Source organism: Dipteris shenzhenensis, chromosome 15 (genome assembly GCF_047967505.1).
Source record: "Dipteris shenzhenensis isolate YYH24624 ecotype China chromosome 15, Dip_SZ_1.0, whole genome shotgun sequence".
NCBI classification, from domain to species: domain Eukaryota; kingdom Viridiplantae; phylum Streptophyta; class Polypodiopsida; order Gleicheniales; family Dipteridaceae; genus Dipteris; species Dipteris shenzhenensis.
The window spans coordinates 23,198,746-23,223,502 of NC_141610.1; the positions used below are offsets into that span (position 1 = coordinate 23,198,746).

Consider the following 24,757-nt stretch of genomic DNA (forward strand, 5'->3'; position numbering starts at 1 on the left):
TCTCCTCTTTTCCCCCCTCTGCTCACTAAACTTTGCGATTTCTCTTGCAATGAATTGTGAGAGGAAGAATGGGATCCCAAAAGAAGGGAAAGATTTAGAACATGGTTGGTAGACTTTGCTCGGGAACTCTTTGAGTTCTTTGCGGGCTGGAAGCATTCACTGGTCCAAAGTTTTTCAGCCTCCGCTTGCTTTACAAGAACCTCGCTGTTCTTACTTTTTTTCTTTAAAGGGATCAATACTGTTGCTGATGTTATTCATTATGATGGCTCTATGCTTCCCTTTTCTCTGGCAGCCACACAGTATGGTTTGGGTTCTCATTATCGTACTTTGTGGCAGAAAATCACTTGTATGCTTTCACCTTTGGTTCCAATTCCCCCTTTGGAACTCCAGGATCGATTAGAGGATTTGACATTGACTTCCCTTGGGTCCTCCTCTCGTCCTTTGAGGCTATCTCAGATCACTATGCCTGCATTATACAAAATCCTTTTGCCTCAACCTTGGGTTTCAGAAAGGAGTAATTCTCTTTGGTGAATGCATCGGCCAGCTAAGTGGTGGAGGAAAAGACTACAACAACTATGAGCATACAAGGTTCCACTTTAGCAACAGATTCTTTTGTGGCAGGTGCTTTTGGGAAATTTTCCATCTGGACAGTTGCTGGCCCGTAGGCACATTGCTTCTGCTTTATGTCGTCGGTGTCTGATTTCTCAAGAGACTGTGCCTCATTTATTCTGGCATTGTCCGTCTTCTCGGCAGTTTCTGGATTCTCTTCAACAGAGGCTACAAGCGAGATTCTCGACTGTTCTCTTCGGGAAATTTTTCTGGCTCTTTGGTTTTCATCCACAGCAACCGGAGTTTCATCTTTTCTTTGTTTGGGCTCGCTATTGGGCACTTTGGACTTTATGGATAGACCGCAATTGTAAAGTCTAGTGATCCCAATTTTTCTTTGTTTGCTTTCTTTAAGCGTTCTCAACATCAATCTTTCTTTGATTGCTTGTAGACTCGCCAAATAGATCAGGTTGTATATTTGGCTGATACTGAGATCTTTAGTTGAGGTATTTTCTAGCGCCTCTTTTTTGAGGTGACTATTCTTGTAATATAATCAATCAAAGCTTTCACTTAAAAATGTGTGTATGTGTGTGTGTGTGTGTATGTGTGTGTGCGTGTGCGCGCGTGTGTGCTGTGGGGTGTGTGTGTGTGGACTTTATGGACATATAGGAATTCTAAAGTCTTTGGTGATCCTACTTTCTCTCTGTTTGGCTTTTTTAGGTGTTCTCTGCAACAATCTTTCTTTGATGGCTTGCAGGCCCACTGCATAGATCATGAGGTCTTTTTGGCATATACTGAAATTTTCAGTTGATGTAATTGTAGCACCTTATTTTGAGGTTGCTACTCATATAATATAATCAATCAAAGATTTCATCCAAAAAAAAAAAAGTGCGTGTGTGTGTGTGTGTGCGTGTGTCTTTTCCTCAGGAGCGATGGAGGAGACTTGCTTGCAGCCAACACTTTGTGCGCCCTTTGTTTAGGGCTTCTTGCACCCTTTCTTGGTTCCCGTGCCAGCCCTCGTGCTCTCACATTGCTTCTGCTCGTAAGTACTCTCTCTTCAGGTTTTTTCTTCCGTACGAAAATCCGTACACTCTTTTATGGCCTGGAGAAATCATCCCACCAACTCAATTGGTTCGTCATCTTGGCTATCCTGTGAGTTGGACACTTTCTCCTCGTCAACAATTTGATTGGATTCTGGCAGCTGTCAAGAAAAAGCTGGAGTACTAGAAATTGGCAACTTGGCCTTTGCATGTTCGTCTTCGAATTGTGCAATCTATTCTGATGGCGTATATTCAATTCTACTTGCCTCTTATTATGTCTAGCAAGGCTGATCTTGCCTCTTTTATGTCTGAGGTGCTGGAAATCTTCTAGTGTTCTCGCCATGGCAAAAAAAGCATGCGTTTGCTTCCGGTACAACAGCTTTGTTCTCCAAAGATGCATGGAGGTCTTAATATTCTTAATATCCATCTGCACATTCTTGCTCATAAGGGGAAACTCATGTTGCAGTTTTTACAAGGTTCTCAACCATGGGCTGCCATGATTCGTCATTTACTCTTGCATGTTGAATCTCCAACTTTTGGTCTTTGGCAGCTTTCCTAGTGGGAGTTTCTTTTTGGTTCTGTGACAGGTAAAATCCCCGGCTGTCCTTGGTTTCCCATTTGTTAATGGATTGGAAACATATCCTTTCTCACTTGGAATGGCATGGCAGTGATTCTTTGCAAGGCAATTCTTTTAGAGCTGAAAGTATGCATTGGTCTAGAGTGTGCGCCCTTCCTTTGGCTTTGCAGGAGCCTCAACGTTCGTATTTTCTGAGTCTCAAGGGGATTCGTTTGGTTCAGGATGTTGTTGATGATGCTGGAATTCCCCTTACTTTTCCTTTGGCTGCTGCCAAATTTGGCCTTGGAATGCATTATCGTCCACTTTGGCATAAGATTACTTTGATGCTCCACCCTTTTCAGCCGGTTCCTCCATTGCATCTATAGGATCGTCTTCAAGACTGGACACTTTCTTCTATGGGCTTGTCATACCGTCCTCTGCAGTTTGCACAAATTATTGTCTCTTCTCTTTATAAAATACTACTTCCTCCGCCATTTACCTCACAAAAGGAAAATCAACTTTGGCATCTTAATCGTCCTATGAATGGTGACGGAAACTTTTGAGACAAATTTGGCATTCTAAGATTCCTCTCCGTCAGTAGGTTTTCTTGTGGAGAGCTTTGTTGGGTGTTCTTCCTCATGGACAGCTCTTGGCACGACGACATATTGCTTCCTCTATTTGTCACAGATGTCTGGCTCCAAGAGAGACTGTGCCTCATCTCTTTTGGCATTGTCCTTCCTCTCGTGCTTTCTTGGACTTCTTGGGCAGATTTTGAGAGCTCGGTTTCCTCACATTGCTTTTGGCAAGTTCTTCTGGCTTTTTTGTGTACATCCATCTAGGCAGGAGTTTGATTTCTTTTTTGTTTGGGTTTGGTACTAGGCACTCTAGACTCTTTGGAAGGATCGTAATCATAGTCTTTGGTGATCCTGTTTTTTTCACTTTCTCTTTCTTCAAACACTCTTTGCAGCAATCGCTTTTTGATTGCTTGCAATCTCGTGTCTTTGATCATGATGTATATTTGTCCTACATTGAGATTTTCTCTTGATGTATTATAGCTCTCCCTTTCTGGGATAGCTTTTTTTGGTAATATAATGACTCAAAGATTCCAAAAAAAAAAAAAGCGCGTGTGTGTGCTGTTTTTGAATTTTAAGAATAGTCTTTTCTTTAGACTATTCTCATTGTAAAACTTTTCTTGATATAAAATACAGTGGTTTTATCCCAAAAAAAAAAAAAGGTGTGTGTGTGTGTGGAGTAGAGTGAGGAGCGATGGAGGAGACCTACTTGCAACCAGCACCTTGCGCGCCCTTTGTTTAGGGCTTCCTGCACCCTTTATTGGTTCCTGTGCCAACCCACGTGCTCCCACGCTGCAGCTGCTCGTTTCTCCCGCCATTTGATGTCTTCGAGGTTCTATTGTAGATCCGTTTCTGCTCCGTACAGATCCGTATTGTTCCGTACGTTTTCTGTCAGTCTGTTCGTACTTTTCTCTGTCAGGCCGTACGCCCGTCCGTACGCTTTCTGTCAGCGTCCGTACTTTTTCTGTCAGCCTGTAATTTTTCTGTCAGGCATGTCCGTACTTTTCTGTCAGACTATATGGTTTCTGTCGGATACGTCAAGTCGTCCATACTTTTTCTGTCAAGGTGTCCGTACTGTCATGTTGTCTATATTGTACGAATGTTCGTACTGTACTTTGTCCTTTCTTTTCTCCGTACAGTTTTTCCTTTCCAGTTATCCTCCTTTCTTCTCGTCGTGCTTTCTGTTCCTTCTCTTCCTCTGCTACAATGGCGGATTGTCCTTATGAGAAGCACAATTGACGAAGAAGATCCAGCTGGAGGGAAGAAGGAGGGCCATCGGAAACATTCAGCTTTGCTGATTTAACTGAAGGTGAGGCAAACAAACCACCATGCTTCTGTCGAAGAAAAACACGAGTAGGAGGAGCAGAGGCAAAAGGAGGCGCTGAGGCAGAGAAAACAAAAGAAGCAGGTGTTGGAGCAGCAAGAAAGGAGGAGGAAGATGAGATTGGAGCAAAAGCCACCGAGGGTTGCAGCACAGATACGGATGGAGGTTGCGTAGATGACTGTACAGGCTCTATGGTCGGCTGTACAACTTGTATGGATGGCTGTACGGCAGGCACTGAAGGAAAAAGGGATGGAGTAGATGGCTGCAAAGAAGGCTGTATTGAAGGCTATACGGGGATGTGCAGGGAGCACGGGAGCTGTACGGGGGGCTGCAAGGTGCACGGAATCTGTACGGAAGGCCATACAGCTGACGGCAACTGTACGGAAGGCAAGGTAGGCAGCAAGGACGTTGAGTGTGACTGCACGAATGGAAATGGGGAGGAAGACAAGAGGCTGGCAAGGCAGAGGAGGAGGTCTCCATCGCTTGCGCGCGCGCACGCACACACACACACACACATGCGCGCACATGCACGCACACTCAGCACGCGCACATATACAAACTTTTTTTGGGGTGAAATCCATTTGTCATTATATTACAAGAAACAGTCCCAAGGAAAGGGACAGCTAGTTACAAGCTTTAGAGTATCTCATTATATGACAAGAAGGCAAGATAATCTAGATCCCTCGTATGTAGACAATCATAAAATGATTGCCGTAGAGATGCCTGGAAGAAGTGATACTTAACTAGGGAGGGATCAGCAAAGACCCTATGGTTGCCATCTTTCAATAGGGTCCACAGTGCCCAATAACGAACCCAGTAATAAAGAAGATCATATCACAGCAAGCATTGGGGAAACGAGCCTAAAGACATTGCTGTAACAAAAGTATTGAATTATGAGATTGTGAGCAATGTCAGAATATATGGGCATAGACTCCCACAAGTACAGACATCGTCTACAAGTGGCAGGAGCAACATGACAATGAGCTAGAATCTGTCTAAAGGGGACAACCCCGATCAGTCCAAAGGGGAGAACCCAAATCAAAACTCGCCACAAGAAAAAGTTTTACCATTGAGGGAGTTTTGAAGCCCACATATGATGTAATATTTCTGCCACCACTGAGAGGTGCATGTCATAGACCAGATACAATTGGTGTGAAGAGAAACCCAAGGAGGAGGCAGCAAGACTTTATATAAGATTCAACTGTGATGTCTGCAAGCGGTAGTGGCACGGCACACATGATCATCCAATTGTAGAACTGAGTCCTTTAGTGGTCATGAAACCGGCCTCTAATCACTCAGAGGGCAGTGGAACTAAACCTTTAATCACTTCAGCACTTATTTACAGCTCACAAAGCATATATCACAACCATTAACCATTGCATGATCACCATTTGGCATTTACCCATTTGTTCACAAACAAAACCACTGAAGATGGAGGCTAGAATGCCCCTGCTCAACAGACATAGACAAGTGCACCCGATTGGCCCCAAACACCGTGGCGCCCCTTTCGGTATTTCTCTATATTTCACAGTGAAATGATTACAAGTTGCATCTGGGAGACCTTCCCTGCAATCGAGCACGCAGCCCCAATTCACTAAGCCTTCGCAAGGCTTTCAAGCATATAACACCATCACATAAGTGCACTTAACCCGTAGGCTCAACCCAAAGGCATTCTCTTTTCCGAGTGCAATTCCATTGGCTGTCCAGATGCAATCACACTGCACCCCAGCTGCACTCTCTTTGAGTGGTTTCCAGATGGCATTCACAAAGCTTTTCAAAGCTCCAAAATAAAATCAGCAAAGTACCCAACCAAAGAATGACTCATATAGCACTGCCTGGGCACCTGTGAGCCAAGAAAGAGGCGGCACACGAGGCGAACCAATAGCTTATGGCAAAAAGAAATTGCAGTAGCAAAATCACAACTCACCAAGCCCTGAAGACTCGAACCAAGTCCTCAATCGCCAAGAGGACATAGTAGCCAATGCCCAATTGCATGCTCAGCCAAAGAGGAGTGCAAAGGCATGAAGAAAGAGCATTTACAAGAGCCGACCAGCAAGAATTCCACTGAAAAATGCGAAAAGAAGCACTTCTGTCGCGAAGAAGTGGGAGTTCTTGGGCTCAAAAGAAGCGTGCTTCAGAGAGGAATGCATTGAGAAGGTTTTGGAGAAGTTTCATCGCCGGAAAGTCCTCCAAAACTGAGAAAAACCAGTCAACCAGCGCTTCGAACCACTCGAAATTCAACAGAAAGCTGTAGCTTTGCAAGAGGAGAGGCCCAGGAGGCGGTAGAAGAAAAAAGGTCCAGAAAAAGCCACTTTTGCAAATTCGACCAGCAAAAGAAGTGCTCAGCTCTGCCCGTTCTACCAAACGCACGGAGGGAAAAGCATATCACTACGAAGGGGAGGCAGAGGGGAAGCCATCGGGCCAAACGGAAGTCGAGGAATCCAAACGGGTGAGGAGTTATGAAGAAAAACGGAATTCAGCTGAAGGAGGCTGAAAAACCAGTCCAAAATCTCAACAAAGGGAGAAGATGAGAGAGAAAACCACACATGTGAAGTTTAGAAGGCCCAGGAAGGTCCAGGAATGGCAAAGGAGCATGTAGAAGGCACTAGAGCCACCTGGAACTCTAGTGGGGCCACTGAAGGTACATGGCTCTCTAGGGGGCCCATTAAAAATGCCACATCATCATTTCCCAACAACCACTCTTTTAATTCCTTGGAATGCCTTTGGGCCTAGGGATTAATTACGCTTATGTGCTAGGCACCATGCCGCGTTTAATTACACATTATTAAGCCCACGCTTGGACTTTTAAAACCAAAGTTGTCACGGTCTTGTAGTACATTAAAGTACTTAGAATTTCACGCCCCCGTGACATACCCCTCTCTTGAATCAGCAAACCACAGTTTGCTGCCCCAAAACACAGGAGCGAGCATGAAATATAGCATAAAAGAGTATACAAGAAAGCCGCAGCTATAGTATACAGAGATAGTAAAAATATGGCTAGGAGAGGCATGCATCCATCCATATATACTGCTCAAAATCTATGTGATCCTCGGCGATCAATAGTCAAGATGCATCAATATCATGAAGTCTCACAGCAGAAATACTGTCAGCTCAGTATCTCGGATGAAACATACAGTGTCATCAAGCGATCTCATGAAATCACAGTGAGCCCATCTGTACTAAGGGAGTGGAGGTGCTACCCCCCTCTCGAACATCAGGTAATGCTCCAGACGCTCGCTCTGCTGAACTACCTGTAGGAGCCCGGACCGCAGTCGGCTCTAATTGGAAAGCATCAAGGTAAAGCTGCAATATCCCAGGTGAATCTGCCAGTTCACCTTCCTCCATCCATTTCGCATCAAGTGATGGGTAATTTTGAAATTTTACCAAGTAGCGACGGATAACTTTACCCTTGAGCTTTCTATCTCTGTGTGCCAGAATCTGCTCTGGGACCAGAAGTTCATCCTGTTCTTCCACTTCAGGCTGCACCTCATCAGATACATCCTCGGGAATATCTCCATGATATTGCTTTAGTAAGCTCACATGAAAGGCATTATGTATCTTCCAATGCGGAGGCAACTTCAGCCTGTAAGCTACCTCGTTTATCTTTTCAGAAACCTGGAAAGGACCATAGTAACGCATGTTCAGCTTTGTGTACAACCTTTCCTTGCCTTTCTTATTTTTCAGCCTTGCCTTCTGAAAACGCAGCAAAACCCAATCACCTTCTGTGAATACCAATTCCCTGCGGTGCTTATCTGCTGCTCTTTTCTGCTTGTCTTGACTTCTTTGCAAGGCATATTTGATCTTCTTGTAAGCCTCTTCAAGGCTTTCCACAAAACGATCAGCTTCGAAGATTTTCTCTTTTGTATGCAAAATGGGAGGTATCTTCCTGGCACCTTCCACTATTTCAAAAGGTGCTTTACCTGTGGATGTGTGCACTGTATTATTATAAGCATATTCCAGCAAAGGCAAATAATGCTCCCATTTGCTTTTGTGGTCTGAGACATAGCATTTAAACATATCCAAGATGGTAGAGTTTTCCTGCTCTGATTGTCCATCAGACTGAGGGTGAAAAGATGACGAAAAATTCAGCGTAGTGCCCATATTTTCAAACAGTCCTCTCCAAAAGAGGCTGGTCATCCTCGGATCTCTATCACTGATTATGGATTCAGGCATCCCATGATACTTGAAGACATGCTGCAAAAACAATTTGGCCATTTGATCTGCTGTAATTTTCTTTCTTACTGGCACAAAGTGGGCTTGTTTGCTAAACCTGCAAATTATTGTCCACAATCCATCATGTCCAGTAGGAGTACGTGGAAGATCAAACACAAAATCCATAGCTATGCTTTGCCATGGTCTATCCGGAATTGGCAAAGGGTGTAACAACCCAGGTGCCTTCTGCCTGTCAAACTTTACTTTCTGACAAACCATGCATGTTCTCACATATTCTTCCACATCTTTCCTAAAAAATGGCCAATAAAAGTATTGCTCCACTGCTGTAATTGTTGCTGTAATTCCCCTATGTCCTGCATATGGAGGAGCATGACTTTCCATTATGACTTTCTGTCGCATCTGATCAGTGACATAGAGTCGTCCATGCATCAAAATGAAACCCTCTTTCAACATATAGTGATCATGCCTTTGACCATCAAAAGCCTGATCATGAATAGTTGAAAAATCAGCATCATTAACATATTGATCTTTCATCACATCTAACACATTGTTGTAAGCAATGCTCACTGCTGAAACACTAGGTTTCTTGGAGACTGCTTCAAGCTGTGGTTTCTTGGAAAGCGCATCAGCCACTACATTTTTGTTACCCGGCACATGTATAATTTGAAAATGAAACATTGAGAGGAAGTTAGACCATCTCATGTGCTTTTCAGATAATTTTCTCTGCGTGAGAAAATATCTAAGTGACTGATGATCTGTCTGCACATAAAAATCAGCTCCAAGAAGGTAATGTTTCCATGTGGTCAAAGCATGTATCACTGCTAACATTTCCTTCTCGTATGTCTGCAAGTACAATTCAGCATCTTTGAGAACTCTACTCTCATATGCAACCACTCTGCCATCCTGCATCAAAGTGCCTCCTATGCTGTTCCCACATGCATCACAAGTTACAGCAAAGGGTTTTGCAAGATCTGGCAAGATAATAACGGGTTCAGAACACAACTTTTGCTTCAGTTCTTCAAGAGCTGCATTTTCCTTTGGTCCCCACCGAAACGGTACAGCTTTCTTTTGTAAAGCATGCAAGGGAGAAGCAATTTCTGCAAAGTACTTTATAAACCTCCGATAGTATGAACACAACCCAAGAAAGCTTCTGACTTCATGCAGATTTTTCAAAATTGGCCAACTCCTTATGGCCTCAACTTTTGCAGGATCCATCTTGACTCCATCCTTTGACACTATATGACCGAGAAAATGAATCTCATGCATAAAGAACTCACTTTTCTTGGTGTTTATTAATAGCTTGTGTCTTTTCAACTCTTGAAACACAATAGTGAGATGTTTCTTGTGCTCCTGCTCATTTTTAGAGAACACAATGATGTCATCGAAGAAAGTGCCCACAAACTTTCTGTGTGCTCTAATAATTCTGTCCATCATTCTATTGAAAGTGGCAGGTGCATTAGTCAAACCAAAAGGCATCACAAGGAACTCATATAAGCCAAATGAAGTGCGGAAGGCAGTCTTGTAGACATCTTCAGGCCGTATCCTTATTTGATGGTATCCACTTTTAAGGTCAATACGACTGAACATTGAGGAACCTTCCAACCGATCCAATATATCATCAATGCGTGGAATTGGAAAACGGTTCTTAATTGTGACTTTATTCAAAGCCCTATAATCAATACACATTCTCCAACTGCCATCCTTCTTTTGCACAAGCAACACAGGGGAACAGTAAGGAGAATTACTTGGCTGTATTAATTCCTTTTCCAAGAGTTCCTTCACTTGTGACATTATCTCTTCCTGTTGTGCCTTACTGACACGATAGGGAGGTATATTAGGCGGTGAGCTTCCTGGAATTATATCAATTTGATGATCCTCGGGCCTCTTGGGAGGTAATTCTTGAGGAAGTGCATCTGAGAAACAATCCTGAAAATCTGAAATAAAAGCAGCCCTTTCTCTATCTAAAGCAGAAAGAGTAGAGCCTTCCTGAACTGGTTGGCTGTCCTCTTTGACAAAAATCAAGTACGCTGAAATATGACGCTTTATTACATTGGAAATACAAGAAGCTGAAACTACAGGGATGGACTCCCCTTTCAACTTTACATCAAGTACATGAGTTAATGAGTTAAAGAAATCTTCTTGTTTCTCATCTGCACATCAGCCCCCACCCTGTACATCCAAGGCATCCCAAGCAAAGCATCACACTCTGGCAAAGGCATAGTGTAGAAGTCCTCTGCATCCTGATATCCCTGGATATGCATCCTCAACTTGCCAATGATAGGAGTGACAGGTGTGTTGAGTTCAGGGTTGGCCATATCACACATGCCGGATGGCCCCATTTCCTCAGGCTCAATGCCAAGCCTTCCTGCCATATCAGGAGTTATGAAATTTGCCTTTGCCCCAGAATCAAAGAAAAACAAACAATTTTGATTTCTGATTTTTCCCCATGCTCTGCACATCTCAGTCTTTTTCATTTCCTCTTCATCATGTGCATGTGCAGAAGGTTTAGGCTTTTTGCCCTTCCGATCAGCCTGTTTATCACCATTCTTATCATCATCTGACCTGTCTCTTTTCTTGAATGGGCAATCATAAGAGCGGTGTCCCTCTCCTTTGCATATAAAACATTTGTTTTGCTCCATGAGTGACTTTTTCTCTTCATCAGATAACTTGGTACGGGGCTGTTTATTAGGCTGTCCACGCCTTTGACCAGCTTTGAATTGGGCTTTTCCTCCCTTTTGAAACGGTCGTTTGCCATAATTTTTATTTTCAGATTTGATGTCCTTATCTTGGTGTTTGGCAGCCCGTTTGTTGTCTTCTTTCTTGCTGTCCATAAAGCCCAAATTCTTCTCCTGCATCCATGCATATGCTGTCCTTGCATTCTCAATTAATTGAGTCATAGAACCCACCTTGGTTTTGATGCAATAATCACGTAGCTCACTAGGCAATCCACAACAGTACCTCTCTATTTGCTCTTTCAAAGAAACATGCCTGTAAGAGCTCAATGGCAGCAAAACATCCCAAAACCTCTTGGTGTAATCATCAAGATTCTTGCAAAGTTTGTATGACAAGTCATGCCAGTGTGAAAGTACTTCAACTTCAAAAGTTGGAGTAAGCCAAGTAGAAGAGAACACTTGCTTAAATTCCAGCCAAGTAGTAGGTGCATCTCCATGAAGCATAAGGTTGGTGTACCACTTAAGTGCATTGCCTTTCAAAAATGTGGCAACCTTCCTCATCTTGGATGCTTCTGTAAACAAACCCCCAAGAAATGCAGCATCAAACTGTTGAAGGAATGTGAGGGCTTTGTACCTGTCCTGTACTCCATTATATGTATCAAACTTGACATGAGAACCACCATCCTTAAATTCTTTATATACATTTGATATTGGCTGTCCCAAAGATGGCTGTATATTTGCAGCATTCCCTTCACTAGGGAGAGCCATGCTTGGTTGAACATTAGGCATGGGAGCATATGCTGTGGCTTGCATGCCTGGCTGCATTCCCACATTGTCATACATGGCTTGCTTTCTATGCCCAAATGGCGGTGAAATCAACATAGCATCAAAGATAGAATCTGTACCAAAATATTCAGGTTGCTGCCTCAAATATGGCTGAGGTGGTTGAGCCACATTTATGGACTGCACATTATTATTTTGAGGAGTAGAAATACCCAAACCAAGGCCTTGTGCTGGCTGCTCATACTGTTGCACTGGATGTACTTTTTGTACCTCTTTCTCAAGTGCTCTTTTGGGCGATTCCTCTCTCTTGGAAGTCACTTTCTGAGTCATTTTTTATGGCTGTCCCTCATGGGAAACTGATGCATGAGTGTACGGTCCGCCATGAGAAGCTGATGCATGTGTGTACTCACTCTTTCCGTGCTTGTGCTTTCTGGATTTCTTCTTCTTCTTGGCATTTGTTTGCACAATCTGAGCCAAATTTTGAGCCAGTTGAGTCAAAGCAGTCACTGCACTTGCAAGCTGTGCATTCAACATAGTAGCATCATCTGACTCACTGCTACAACTAGTATCATCGTTGAGCTCAGTTGTAGCTTCATGTGTGGCCTGCTCAAAAGGCATTTGTTGTGCTCCCTGCAGCTGTACACTAGCTGGGTCATTAAGGCTTTCCTGCCTTCTCCTTTGAGGAGTTGTGGAGCTCTCTTGCTCATGGGTACTCACCATGTTTATGGTTGTAATATTCAGCTGTCAAAAAGTGCAGCAAAGATATCCTTCCACCAAACTACCGAGGCTCACCTCTTGAGAAAGAGTGTGTGGTATCCCGGCAATGGAACCAATGAAACCGGCCTCTAATCACTCAGAGGGCAGTGGAACTAAACCTTTAATCACTTCAGCACTTATTTACAGCTCACAAAGCATATATCACAACCATTAACCATTGCATGATCACCATTTGGCATTTACCCATTTGTTCACAAACAAAACCACTGAAAAAGGGATGGAGGCTAGAATGCCCATGCTCAACAGACATAGACAAGTGCACCCGATTGGCCCCAAACACCTTGGCGCCCCTTTCGGTATTTCTCTTTATTTCACTGTGAAATGATTACAAGTTGCATCTGGGAGACCTTCCCTGCAATCGAGCATGCAGCCCCAATTCACTAAGCCTTCGCAAGGCTTTCAAGCATATAACACCATCACATAAGTGCACTTAACCCGTAGGCTCAACCCAAAGGCATTCTCTTTTCCGAGTGCAATTCCATTGGCTGTCCAGATGCAATCACACTGCACCCCAGCTGCACTCTCTTTGAGTGGTTTCCAGATGGCATTCACAAAGCTTTTCAAAGCTCCAAAATAAAATCAGCAAAGTACCCAACCAAAGAATGACTCATATAGCACTGCCTGGGCACCTGTGAGCCAAGAAAGAGGCGGCACACGAGGCGAACCAATAGCTTATGGCAAAAAGAAATTGCAGTAGCAAAATCACAACTCACCAAGCCCTGAAGACTCGAACCAAGTCCTCAATCGCCAAGAGGACATAGTAGCCAATGCCCAATTGCATGCTCAGCCAAAGAGGAGTGCAAAGGCATGAAGAAAGAGCATTTACAAGAGCCGACCAGCAAGAATTCCACTGAAAAATGCGAAAAGAAGCACTTCTGTCGCGAAGAAGTGGGAGTTCTTGGGCTCAAAAGAAGCGTGCTTCAGAGAGGAATGCATTGAGAAGGTTTTGGAGAAGTTTCATCGCCGGAAAGTCCTCCAAAACTGAGAAAAACCAGTCAACCAGCGCGTCAAACCACTCGAAATTCAACAGAAAGCTGTAGCTTTGCAAGAGGAGAGGCCCAGGAGGCGGTAGAAGAAAAAAGGTCCAGAAAAAGCCACTTTTGCAAATTCGACCAGCAAAAGAAGTGCTCAGCTCTGCCCGTTCTACCAAACGCACGGAGGGAAAAGCATATCACTACGAAGGGGAGGCAGAGGGGAAGCCATCGGGCCAAACGGAAGTCGAGGAATCCAAACGGGTGAGGAGTTATGAAGAAAAACGGAATTCAGCTGAAGGAGGCTGAAAAACCAGTCCAAAATCTCAACAAAGGGAGAAGATGAGAGAGAAAACCACACATGTGAAGTTTAGAAGGCCCAGGAAGGTCCAGGAATGGCAAAGGAGCATGTAGAAGGCACTAGAGCCACCTGGAACTCTAGTGGGGCCACTGCAGGTACATGGCCCTCTAGGGGGCCCATTAAAAATGCCACATCATCATTTCCCAACAACCACTCTTTTAATTCTTGGGCCTAGGGATTAATTACGCTTATGTGCTAGGCACCATGCCGCGTTTTGGACTTTTAAAACCAAAGTTGTCACGGTCTTGTAGTACATTAAAGTACTTAGAATTTCACGCCCCCGTGACAGGTCATCAATCTCAAGACGAGGGACTGGCTGAAAATCATGGAGCATCTGGGATAGCAAATGCCTTAAAGGTCCATAGTGCTGTCCCAAAGCATGCTATCTGATTGCTGCTGGAAAAGAAATGACCATACCAGCAGCATCAAGCACATCATCCACATGGAAATTCCTTTAGACCAATGATAATAAGGCTGGCAAGGTTCCTGCCATGCCAATGGGGGTTGGGACCACCTTGGACCAATAAATGCTCAGAGCACGCAAGGAGTTTCCTGCAAGAGTATCCGTACCATTTCACTTAAGGCGAGAAAGTATGTGTTTCCAATCATAAAGCAAGCATGTGAAAAAAGGGCATCCCTCTATCTTGCCATCAATGTGACCTAGTAGAAAGTCCCATTGTGTAGGCTGCCAGTGACCAAAAGCAGTGGAAGATAAATGCAAAATCAAGTGTCGTAACATATAAATGCATGGCTGATTACCTTGCATGAATTGCAACATCATTTTCCCTTTGTGAGCAAGAATATGCATGTGAATATTAAAGATATTTAGTCCCCCATGCATTTTAGGAGAGCAAAGGTGATTCACTGAAAGCAGCTCGAGGGCTTTCTTGCAAGAGCGAGATGCCAGAAAATCTCCACGATTTGGGACATAAAACAAGTGATATCGTCCTTGGTAAACATCATCAAGGGCAAGTAAAATTGAATATAGGCAACCGGTATCGATTGAAATATGCGATTACATGCGCGCACGCGCACACACAAACTTTTTTCTTTTCTTTTCGGTGAAAGAAACTTTCATTAAGAAGAATGTACATCCATAGCTGCCAAGAATGTACACTAAAACGAAGAGAAGATTTAAAAAAAAAAGGACAAGGAGAATGTACATTCAAAGTTGTGCCAAAGAGGAGCAACTTCGACTCGAAACTAAAAGCAGTGCAAGAAAGCTTCAAATTGGGCCAAAGGAAGAGCTCCTCGTGCATGTGCATCCTGACGGGATCGATGCAGCGAGGATCATAAAAAACCATAAAGATTCACATAAGAAAATCCATAAATGTGTTTGTCCGGGGCTTGATACAATGTTCATTAGGCCGAGTAGTGACACCATGTAAAAAAGTAATCATAATCCGTCATATCTCCCAAATCGCTAGAACCATCTACCAAAGAAACACTAGAAAAGGAAGTATGTAGATAAAACCCCAGTGTAGGAAGAAAATCTATCGCAGCTTGGCAGGTCCATAGCAGATGTAGAATCATCTCCCTGGGATGGGAACCAGAAGGGCAAGCCGAGGATGCTATATGCTTGGCAACCACGAGAGAGTCCACTGGTAGAGATACCCAATCTATGCAGAAGATAAGATTTTCTTGGCTGAAGATGAGCCAATGGAGGATTGAAAACATAGCTGCAATGAATGCTATGTAGGCAAAGAGTAACGAGGTATGTGACCTCCAATGTCCAAAAGCATCAATGGGCCTTCCCCGTGGCAATGAAATGTGCCAACCAATGGGCTATCCTAAATGATGCACAATTTGATCAGAGGGCAGCACAAGCCCAGGCCATAAGATGCGATGCGAATCATGCTTGTGTAGTGGCAGGAGTTTGGACTTTGCAAAATTCACTTTTAACCCAGCCACATGATCAAACTGGTCAAGAGCCTGCATAAGATGCCGAACATCCGTTACAGAAATTTTGAGAAAGGAGTCATCCGCATACGCTTGACTGTCAAATGGAGCACCTCCGGAATACTGAATACCATGCAAATGCTGGTGTGACACCAAATCATCACTGGGGGGCCAGCCTTGATGAATTGAGCGGCCCAATGTCCATGGAGAAGAGAGTGCATGAGATAAAAGACAGGATGAAGTGCCACCCTCATAAAGCCAATAAACCACTCTTTGCATCTTTGGTCTGAAACCCAACCGCTGCATTACATTAGCAATAAAGTGCCAAGCTTCTCAATGTCAAACTGCACGATCAAAACATCCTAAAGCGTATACTAAGCATATTGTATACCAACATAAGCATTAGCAATGTTATCCATACTCTGTCTGTGAGGCACAAATCCATATTGCGTAGGATGTAAGCCTATGTATAAAATATGCGATATACGCATTACCAGCATTTTAGAAATGAGTTTGTAAATGACAGGCATCAAAGTAATGGGGTGCCAATCGGAAAAATGTTTGCAGAGAGGCTTCTTGGGAATCAAACGCGGCAAACCTTTTTCCCAAGAAGTAGGCATAGATTGCGAGAGCCAGGCATCATTAATCATGTACAATAAAATAGGACTGATCTCATCCCAAAATTCAACAAAAAATTCCACTGTGAGGCCATCGCATCCTGGGGATTCGGAGTGTCCCAATCCAAATAAGGCCCCTTTCAACTCTTGATATGTGAAAGGCAACTCCAATGAGGTTGCCTCATCACAGGAGAGAATCGGACATACATGAAAAAAAAGAGCAAATTTGGCATCAATCTCCACTAGCAAAGGAGGAGGAAGGGGAGCAAACAATACACTAAAATACTTCCGAACAACAACATAAGTTGCTGCTTGCTCATTGTCCATGTACAATCAGAGCGCAAGACACGATGCAAAGAGTGCATTCGTCGAGAGGTATCTAAGTTTTTGAAAAAGGCCTTAGAAGAACAGCCAATATCTCGCATGGCCTTTTGACAAGAACGAAGCTTCCATTTCCTTAACTTTCTTTGATCATTTTGTTCCAGACAATGAAGGGCAGCTTGAAATTCTTATTGCTCTTCAGTATATAATTGATGCTGCTGCAGCCACAGTAAAATGCTGAATTAGAGCCTTTGCATCAACCAGTTTGTGGCGTAAATCACCAAGATAGCATTTATTATATCCTTTGATCAGAGTTTGCATACCAGAAGCAAAAAACAACCCATGCATTTACCATATACTTTGATCAGAGTTTGCATACCAGAAGCAAAAACAACCCATGCCCAATCCAAATTTGCTGAAGTGTGCAAAGCAAGCCTGGTGATAAGTCCCTTGACCATAACTGAGAAGGGCTGGTGAGTCGAATAGGAATTGTTAACCAGCATGAATCTCTTAGTGGGCAGCGGTACATCATGCATGAAGCCTCAACCTGCATGGCTGCACCAGGTTGTGGAGCCAGCATATCCATCAAAAGCATTCATTCCCTTGTTCCTCAGTTGAAACATGCAGATAAGAAACAGGATTGTCAGATGATGCAGCAACCATTTGTGATTACGAACCACCGCAGACCACAGGCTACCAACTCCAAATCCATCAGCCAAAGGGGCTTCCTTAGAGGTAGAGGCCGTTTCTGTCCAGCTTCTAGTAGCCATGGTTCGAGGCTCGAATGATTTCTTGGGCTATTGCCAGTCAGATGAACAGAAGGCTTTCTCCTTTCTCCCCACCAACTGCAGTTGTATCTACCAACTTGGAAGGCAAAGAAGTAACTTTAGCTTTACCCTTGTCATTGGTTTTCGGAGGGGCTCCAACCCCAGAGCCACGATTACGAGGCACGACAACCGGCTGTGGCAAAGAAGACTCATTAGGAGCAGAAGCTGCAAGAGGAGGTTTCAGCAAAAGCTGAGGACACTCAGATTGCATGTGTCGAAACTTTTCACATTCAAAGCATGCACCTGCAAAATTTCCCCATTTTAACTTGAAGAAAACCTTCTGAGAAGGCATACCCTGCATTTCCACTTGTAAAACCTCATGTGGGAGAGTGGGCCTATTTGTGTCCCATAATACACAAAATCGATTAGCATTCCAAGAGGGTGGGGAGGACAAACCACCTTCCCTAGGGCCTCAACCAGATACTGGCCTGCAATATAAAGGTAGATCCACCACCTCAATCCAAACAGGGCACTTATGATGGATAAGACTCTTATCTAGGGAAGACATGCACCAATTGATTTCCAAAAAACAAAGGAGACTTCTCCAACAATTGTTGTTTATATTGATCATCTGTAAAGATGACTTCATAAAAGCCCCTTGCAGCCTTATAGCACCTTGCAAAAATGCATCTTTTCAGCCACTCCTTGCACACGAGTGGCCTTTGGCTGTTATAATGCTTCCAGAAGAGTACGAGCCCCCACATCAGTCATGGACTCCAGAGCATGTTTACGATCTGTTGCTGTCGGCCTGCGACCCTCTATCTATGGCATGCTCGTGGGCACCTAGCTGCCACTGGTCTCACTGTACATCAATACATCAATGCTGGCTCTAATTGGATGGCCTGCAAGGATGAAGGATATCTTGGCCACGAGTATGATAGCTGTGGTGGGATGTGTCCTCGAAGATAGGCAATACATGGATGAGGAAGTGTATTTGTGTGTGTGTGTGTTCGGAGTCCACCCCGTACACTCTCTGTCAGGCATGTACTTCTGTACTTTCTGTCAGGTACTTCTGTCCGTACTTTTTGTCAGGTACTTCTGTCCAGTCGTACTTTCTGTCAGGTTGCACTTTTGTCAGGTTGTACTTTTTGTCAGTACTTCATCAGTACTTTCTGTATGTACTTCTGTCAGGCCCGTACTTGCTGTCAATGTCGTCAGTACTGTGTCAGGTTGTAATGTCCGTACTTTGTCAGGCCGTACTTTCAGGTTGTCAGTACTGTGTGTCAGGCTGTACTGTCCATACTGTGAGGCTCTCCGTACAGTTTTTGCTGCTGCTGTACCTGCTGTGCTTTCCTCTTTGTAAAGCCTTGCTGCTTCCAAGCCTTCCAGATTCAAATGGCGGATTATTCCTATGAGAAAACCGTTCACAAAGACAAGTCGGTTTCCAACAACAAACAAAAACAAGTGATGGGTTCAAATGATTCCCTTCATGACTCTGTTGAGGCTCAGCTTGTTTAAGAGGTTATGCATGAAGGGTTTGAAGACACCCACAAAGGTTGGAAAGATCCACTTTCCACCACTGGCATTATGGTGGAAGTGGATGATATATTTGATCCAGTTAAGAAATATGCAAAGCATGCCATTATAATTTTCTTCCCAGGACGGATGCGTGCTGCAGTAGATGTTGGGAATTGGTTGACTTGAACCCTGGGTGGTTCTTATGTCAAAAAAGTTCATTATGCAGTGAGGGGCTTTTTTGAAATCATCATGGCTGATGAGGAGCACCGTCAGGTTTTGCTAGAGCACTCTCCTCTCTTCTATGGCCAGCAGATGGTCCATGTCCTACCCTGGTCTCCCACCCGGGATTATCAAGCATTGATTCGGCATCGTTGCCCTGTTTGGGTAGAAGTAGTGGATTTCTTCAATGCTTGTCTTCTCTTCTACCTCAAATTGTAGCTTCCCTCGGTAAGGTGGTATGTCCACCGCGACCCAATGGAAATTCGAATCGCTTCTGCATTTTGTGGGATACGGATCATCCCACTCCAGCTTCATATTTGGCTAATGTGAATAATGTTTCCATGGGGAGTGTCTTTTACAAGCTCAAGTGGGGGCTGTTTGCAGGTGCTTGCTTTGAATGCAAGCAATTTGGGCACATGGCTTCACAATGCCCTTCCTGAGCTCCACGGATGTCAGTGCAAGGTGAAATGGTTCAGCCTTTGAATAAGAATGCGAATGCCTCTTCTATGGTTTAAAAACAAAGGGGTCAAATAGTTTTTCTCTGTTCAAGACAAAGGCAAAGCCTCGGCTGTCTCAAATGGTAATGCTTCTTTTCCTGTGCCTTTGTCCTCTCCACCTTAGAGGAGGGGGGGAAAAATTATGACTAATGGACGGAAAACTCCTCGCAAAGTGATCTCCCCTAGGCGACCTTTTGTCTTCTTGGACTTGGAGTGGTGCATCCTCTCATGGGAAAACACCCGCTGAAAACTTTGGTGTTGGCTTAACCTGGGCTGCTGTGACTACAAATCGGACCTTGTTTCCTAAAGAAGTTGTTGCACTTTTATGCTCTCCTCAAGCTAATGCTTCATCCTAGGGTAGAGGCCCGGACATTAAGGTGGAAATGCAAACGTAGACAGTCCGTTAGTTGCTGTACATACCTGTCCCATAACTGTAAATATGCTTGATCATCTTACTCTCAATGTATAGGGAATGTGTGATGGTCGCAAATGGAAACTGGTCTGGATGTATATCAGGCAATTGCAGCCTGATATAGTTGCTTTGCAAGAGCATAATCAGTATATGTATGCTGGTCAAATAGGCCATTTTGCTGGTTATGATATCTTCTATGCTAGAGAGCAGTCCTTTTCTGGTGTGGCTTTTTTGGTAAAGCACAACCTTCAACTTGTTGTCTCTCTCAATGATCGCCATGGTAGATGGATTATTGTTCAATGCCTTGTTCAAGGGGACATTTTTGAATTTTCATCGGTTTATGTTCCCCAATCTTCTCGTGATAGAGCTTTGATCTAGGCTGTCATGCATATTTATCCATGGCGACAACTTGCCTTCATTTGCGGTGACTTTAATAATGCCCCTCAGTCGGGTGACAACACCTCAGGCCACACTCATATGTTGGCTTCTAAAACACAGGCATGGTTTGATTTTTTGCTTTAGTTGCGCCTGGTTGATCTCTGAAAGGAATTACAGCCCATGCTTCCGAGTTATATCTTTTAGCATAATGCTCAATCTTCTTATCGGGCACGCATGGACAGATGGTATCAGATTGATCCACAACATTGTTATGCCTTTACTTGTCAAATTTGGGTTGATCATGCTTTCACACATTCAGATCATGCTCCTCTTTGGTCAAGGCTTTCCTTACATGAATTTCCCACTGACAGATTGCCTTGTCGAAGGCTTTTGCTAATTAATAATAGTTATCTGGAGCATGCTGACTTTAAAGCCTTGGTGTCTGATGCTATTCAGCCTCTCTCTCGTCAGATACGCATTGGTTTGGATTATGCCTCGTAGGCTTTTGTTGCTCGGATGGAAGCAGTTGTTCGAGATTATGGCAAATCCTATATGCAAGCCACAAGGGAGACTGTAGCACATGCCAAATTTACTTGTCAGAGGTTGACTGAGCTTGCTCATCTTTGCCTTTTGTCTTCAGAGGAAAGCATGCTCTTATGTTAGGCTCAATTCTCTCTTCAATCCAATGATCGCAGAAAGCTTGCTAAATGGGAGACTTGATCTAGAGAACGGGCAGTTTTGGATAAAAGCTGCTCTTCCAAGCAATTTTTTAAGAGTTTACACTACAAAAGACAGGCTGTCAATAACTGTCGGATCGGGATGCCTGATTGTTCTTGGTCAACATCTCGTTCAGAGCTTGCTGATTTATGTGTGTAGCACTTCTCCACTCATTTTGGGCATGTGGATACTCTTTCCTCTCTGGTCGTGTCTGCACGTCAGCTTCTTTTGCAGCATGTTCATTCAATTCTGTCTGATCCTCAGGCTTTGGAACTTGAACATCCCTTCACTGAAAGGGAATTGTCTGATGCACTGAGATCCTGTGGCAGATGGAAATCTCCAGGATGGGATGGCCTCACTGTTGAATTTTTTTTTGCATTCTAGGATCTTCTTAAAATCACCTTGTTGCAAATGGTAAATACAGCATGGTAAAATCAGCAGATGCCGGTGTCATGGAAAAAGGGTCTTCTTAAGCTGATTCCAAAAAAGAAGCTATGTGATTCACTTGGTGATTGGAGGCCAATCATGCTCATGCCAGTCATTTACAAGATCATTGCCAAAATGGTGGTTGACCGGATTAAAGGTTATTTGCATGATGGGTTGCATCCCTCCCAATATGGCTTTGTTCCACGTCGCCATATCAAAGATAACATTGCCAATACTTATATTGGGATTGAATATGCCAAATACACGCAGCAGGATGTTCTACTCTTGCAGGTAGATATTGCAAAAGCCTTTGACACAATTCAATGGGATTTCATCTCGCAAACTATGCGAGCTTTAAGGTTTGGACAAAAAAGGCAGCAGGTTATTTACTGGCTTTACAGAGATAGCAATGCGGCTTGCATTCTTTCTGGGGATATCTCTGATGAGTGGACTCTTCGTTGTTCGGTCCGCCAGGGATGCCCTCTCAGTGCTTTAATGTATGCCATTGCTACTCATCCTATGCTGCAATATATTGATCATCTTGTGGCAACCTGAACTTTGCACGTTCGTCTTCGAATAGTGCAGTCCATCCTTGTGGCATATATTCAATTTTACTTGCCATTGATCATGTTCACTAAGGCAGATCTTACATCTTTCATGTCTGTCTTTATGGAAATCTTCTGGCGATCCAAACATGGCAAAAAAAGTCCCAGGCTGCTTTCAATGCATCACATTTGTTCTCCCAAGATGCATGGTGGATTGAACATCACGGATATTCATGTGCATATTCTTGCCCACAGGGGGAAAATGTTGCTGCAATTTCTGCAAGGTGATCAGCAGCCTTGGGCTCTTATGATTAGGACTCTGGTCACTCATATCAGTATTTCTGCGTTTGGTCATTGGCAACTTGATCACTGGGATTTCTTTTTTGGCTGCACTGATGGCACTTTGCTTGGCTGCCCTTTTGTCTCCCGCTTGCTTCTTGACTGGAAGCATGTTCTTTCTCATCTGGAATGGAATGGATGGCAATCTTTGCTTGGGAATTCTTTGAGAGCTGAAAGCATTCACTGGTCAAAAGTCTTTCAGCCTCCCTTGGCTTTACAGGAGCCTCGACATTCCTACTTTGTCTCGTTTAAAGGCATTACCTCGGTTGCTGATGTTATAGATGATGCTGGTACTGTGCTCCCCTTTTCTCTAGCAGCCACTACATATGGATTAGGGTCTCATTAACGTCCTTTGTGGCGACAAATTACTTCTATGCTTTCGCTTTTTGTTCTGATTTCTCCTTTGGAACTCCAGGTTCGGCTGGAAGATTGGATTTTGACTTTTCCAAGGTCCTCTTCTCGTCCTTTGAGGCTATCTCAGAGTATTGTACCTGCATTGTGTAAAGTCCTTTTGCCTCAACCTTGGGTTTCAGAGAGAGGTGATTCTGTTTGGTGAATGCATCGCCTAGCCAGCCCCTTGTTTCCGGACCGCTCATTGTAATATAAAGCCTGATGGATTTCTCACAACCCCCCCCCCCCCCCCCCCCCCCCCCCCCCAAAAAAAAAAAGAAAAAAGAAAAAAGAAAAAGAATGTGTGTGTGTGTGTGTGAGAGAGAGAGAGAGAGAGAGAGTCTCAGTGTGGTTGCTAGGGTACAGTTAAATGTCTATGCTTTTTTTCGTATCTTGTGATGCTTTTGTAACCTGATTAACTTGGTAAGTTTCTTCCTATTACTACAGTGATTCATGGAGCAGGTGGAATGACTTTGATAGACCCACTTTTCCAGCGCCTACTGGTTAATGAATGCAAATCCAAAAACATTCCAGTAATTTTTGATGAGGTTTTTGCTGGCTGTTGGCGACTGGGAGTGCAGGTCAGGCTTTGTATTGGGATATCTTCTGTATAGGCATACATTCTTTCATCTTCAGCTGTGCTTTCTCAATCACGTGACATGTAACTGTAAATACAGAAGCAAGTTAGGCTAACACATTTATTGAAATATGTCACTGAACCCTGTGTAGGGGAAGCAATATGCAATTTGAAAATTACTTTGCTCTCTAAAATGGTCCAACGCAGAAAAAGCAACTAGTACCATCAGAAATATTGTTTTCAAAAGCCTGTAGCAGATTTACCTATTGACATAATGCTGATTATATCAAAGAATATGGATGGTGAAATCCCACCTCACAGGTTGTGGTCTCTGTCTTGACCCATGCAGCTTCTCAAGATCCACTTTCTGTGATAGGACTATGTTCAGGTGACTAAGCCAGACATACCTTATATATCATGATATGGAAAATTTGGCTGCATAAATATTCTGTTGTTTCTGACTTATGAGCTCAGCTTGGAAACCATATCTTGAACAACCTTTTTGTAAATAATTGGGGCTCTTCAAGTTGCATTGTCCCCGTGCTTGGGCTCTGTGGGATGAATCGCATAATCCCCTTACTAATACAAAGATCCGGATTAAAGATCTCAATTGCAATCTTGAGAAGAGCTGATCCCATATCTGGTGGAAATTTAAAGGGCAAATTCCCCTAACCTTTCGTTTAATTCTGATGTCTCTGCTGAATTTCCCTTAGGGGCATCTTGCAGCTCTTCCGCAGGAATTCTTTTGGGTTGTGCTGTCTCCTGATAACGGAAATCTAGTTGCTTGTCCATGCTTTCTAGAGTATCCTCCTTTGTTATAAGCTGTAACTGACAGTGGAGGTTTCGGGTTGGGTGTTTTGACATTATTAAGTGATGCTAAATCAGCAGTCTACTTTCATAGCTCGCACATGTTAGCCATGCAGCCTCCTTCCCAGCTCAATATTGTTCATTTCTAAGAACGAACAGGTACATACTAATGAATTGATTAAATGCTAATATCTTCGTTTTCAAACAATTATTGGTAGATGCTCATATATATATATATATATTTATTTATTTATTTATATTTATATTTATATACTTAAGCATAAATTAATAATGGCATTTAATTTGCATCTTCAACGTAGGTGGTCTTTCATCCGGATCGTTTGGATCCAAGATGGTGGTATGTGGTCCAAGTTGCTCCTCGAAGCAAACATATTTTTGAAAATAGGGATGTAGATCCAGAGATGCCACCAATAGATCCAACTAATGATGCTGATGGATCTAGGGAAGAGGATGAAGATGACGATATGCGCTAAGAAGAAGGTGACAATAGTGACACTGTAATGGAGGAAGGTGGAGATCATGACATTGGGGA

The 24,757-nt window shown here is 43.5% G+C and overlaps 1 protein-coding gene across 1 annotated transcript in view; it reads left to right on the forward strand.

The window, feature by feature from the left end:
* Positions 1-24,757, forward strand: part of BIO1 (adenosylmethionine-8-amino-7-oxononanoate transaminase) — a 146,055-nt gene that overhangs the window by 80,022 nt on the left and 41,276 nt on the right. The window contains exon 10 of the mRNA XM_087386250.1: positions 23,268-23,401. Within this exon, the coding sequence (XP_087242376.1) occupies positions 23,268-23,401 (134 nt within the window). The remainder of the gene's footprint in view (positions 1-23,267; positions 23,402-24,757) is intronic.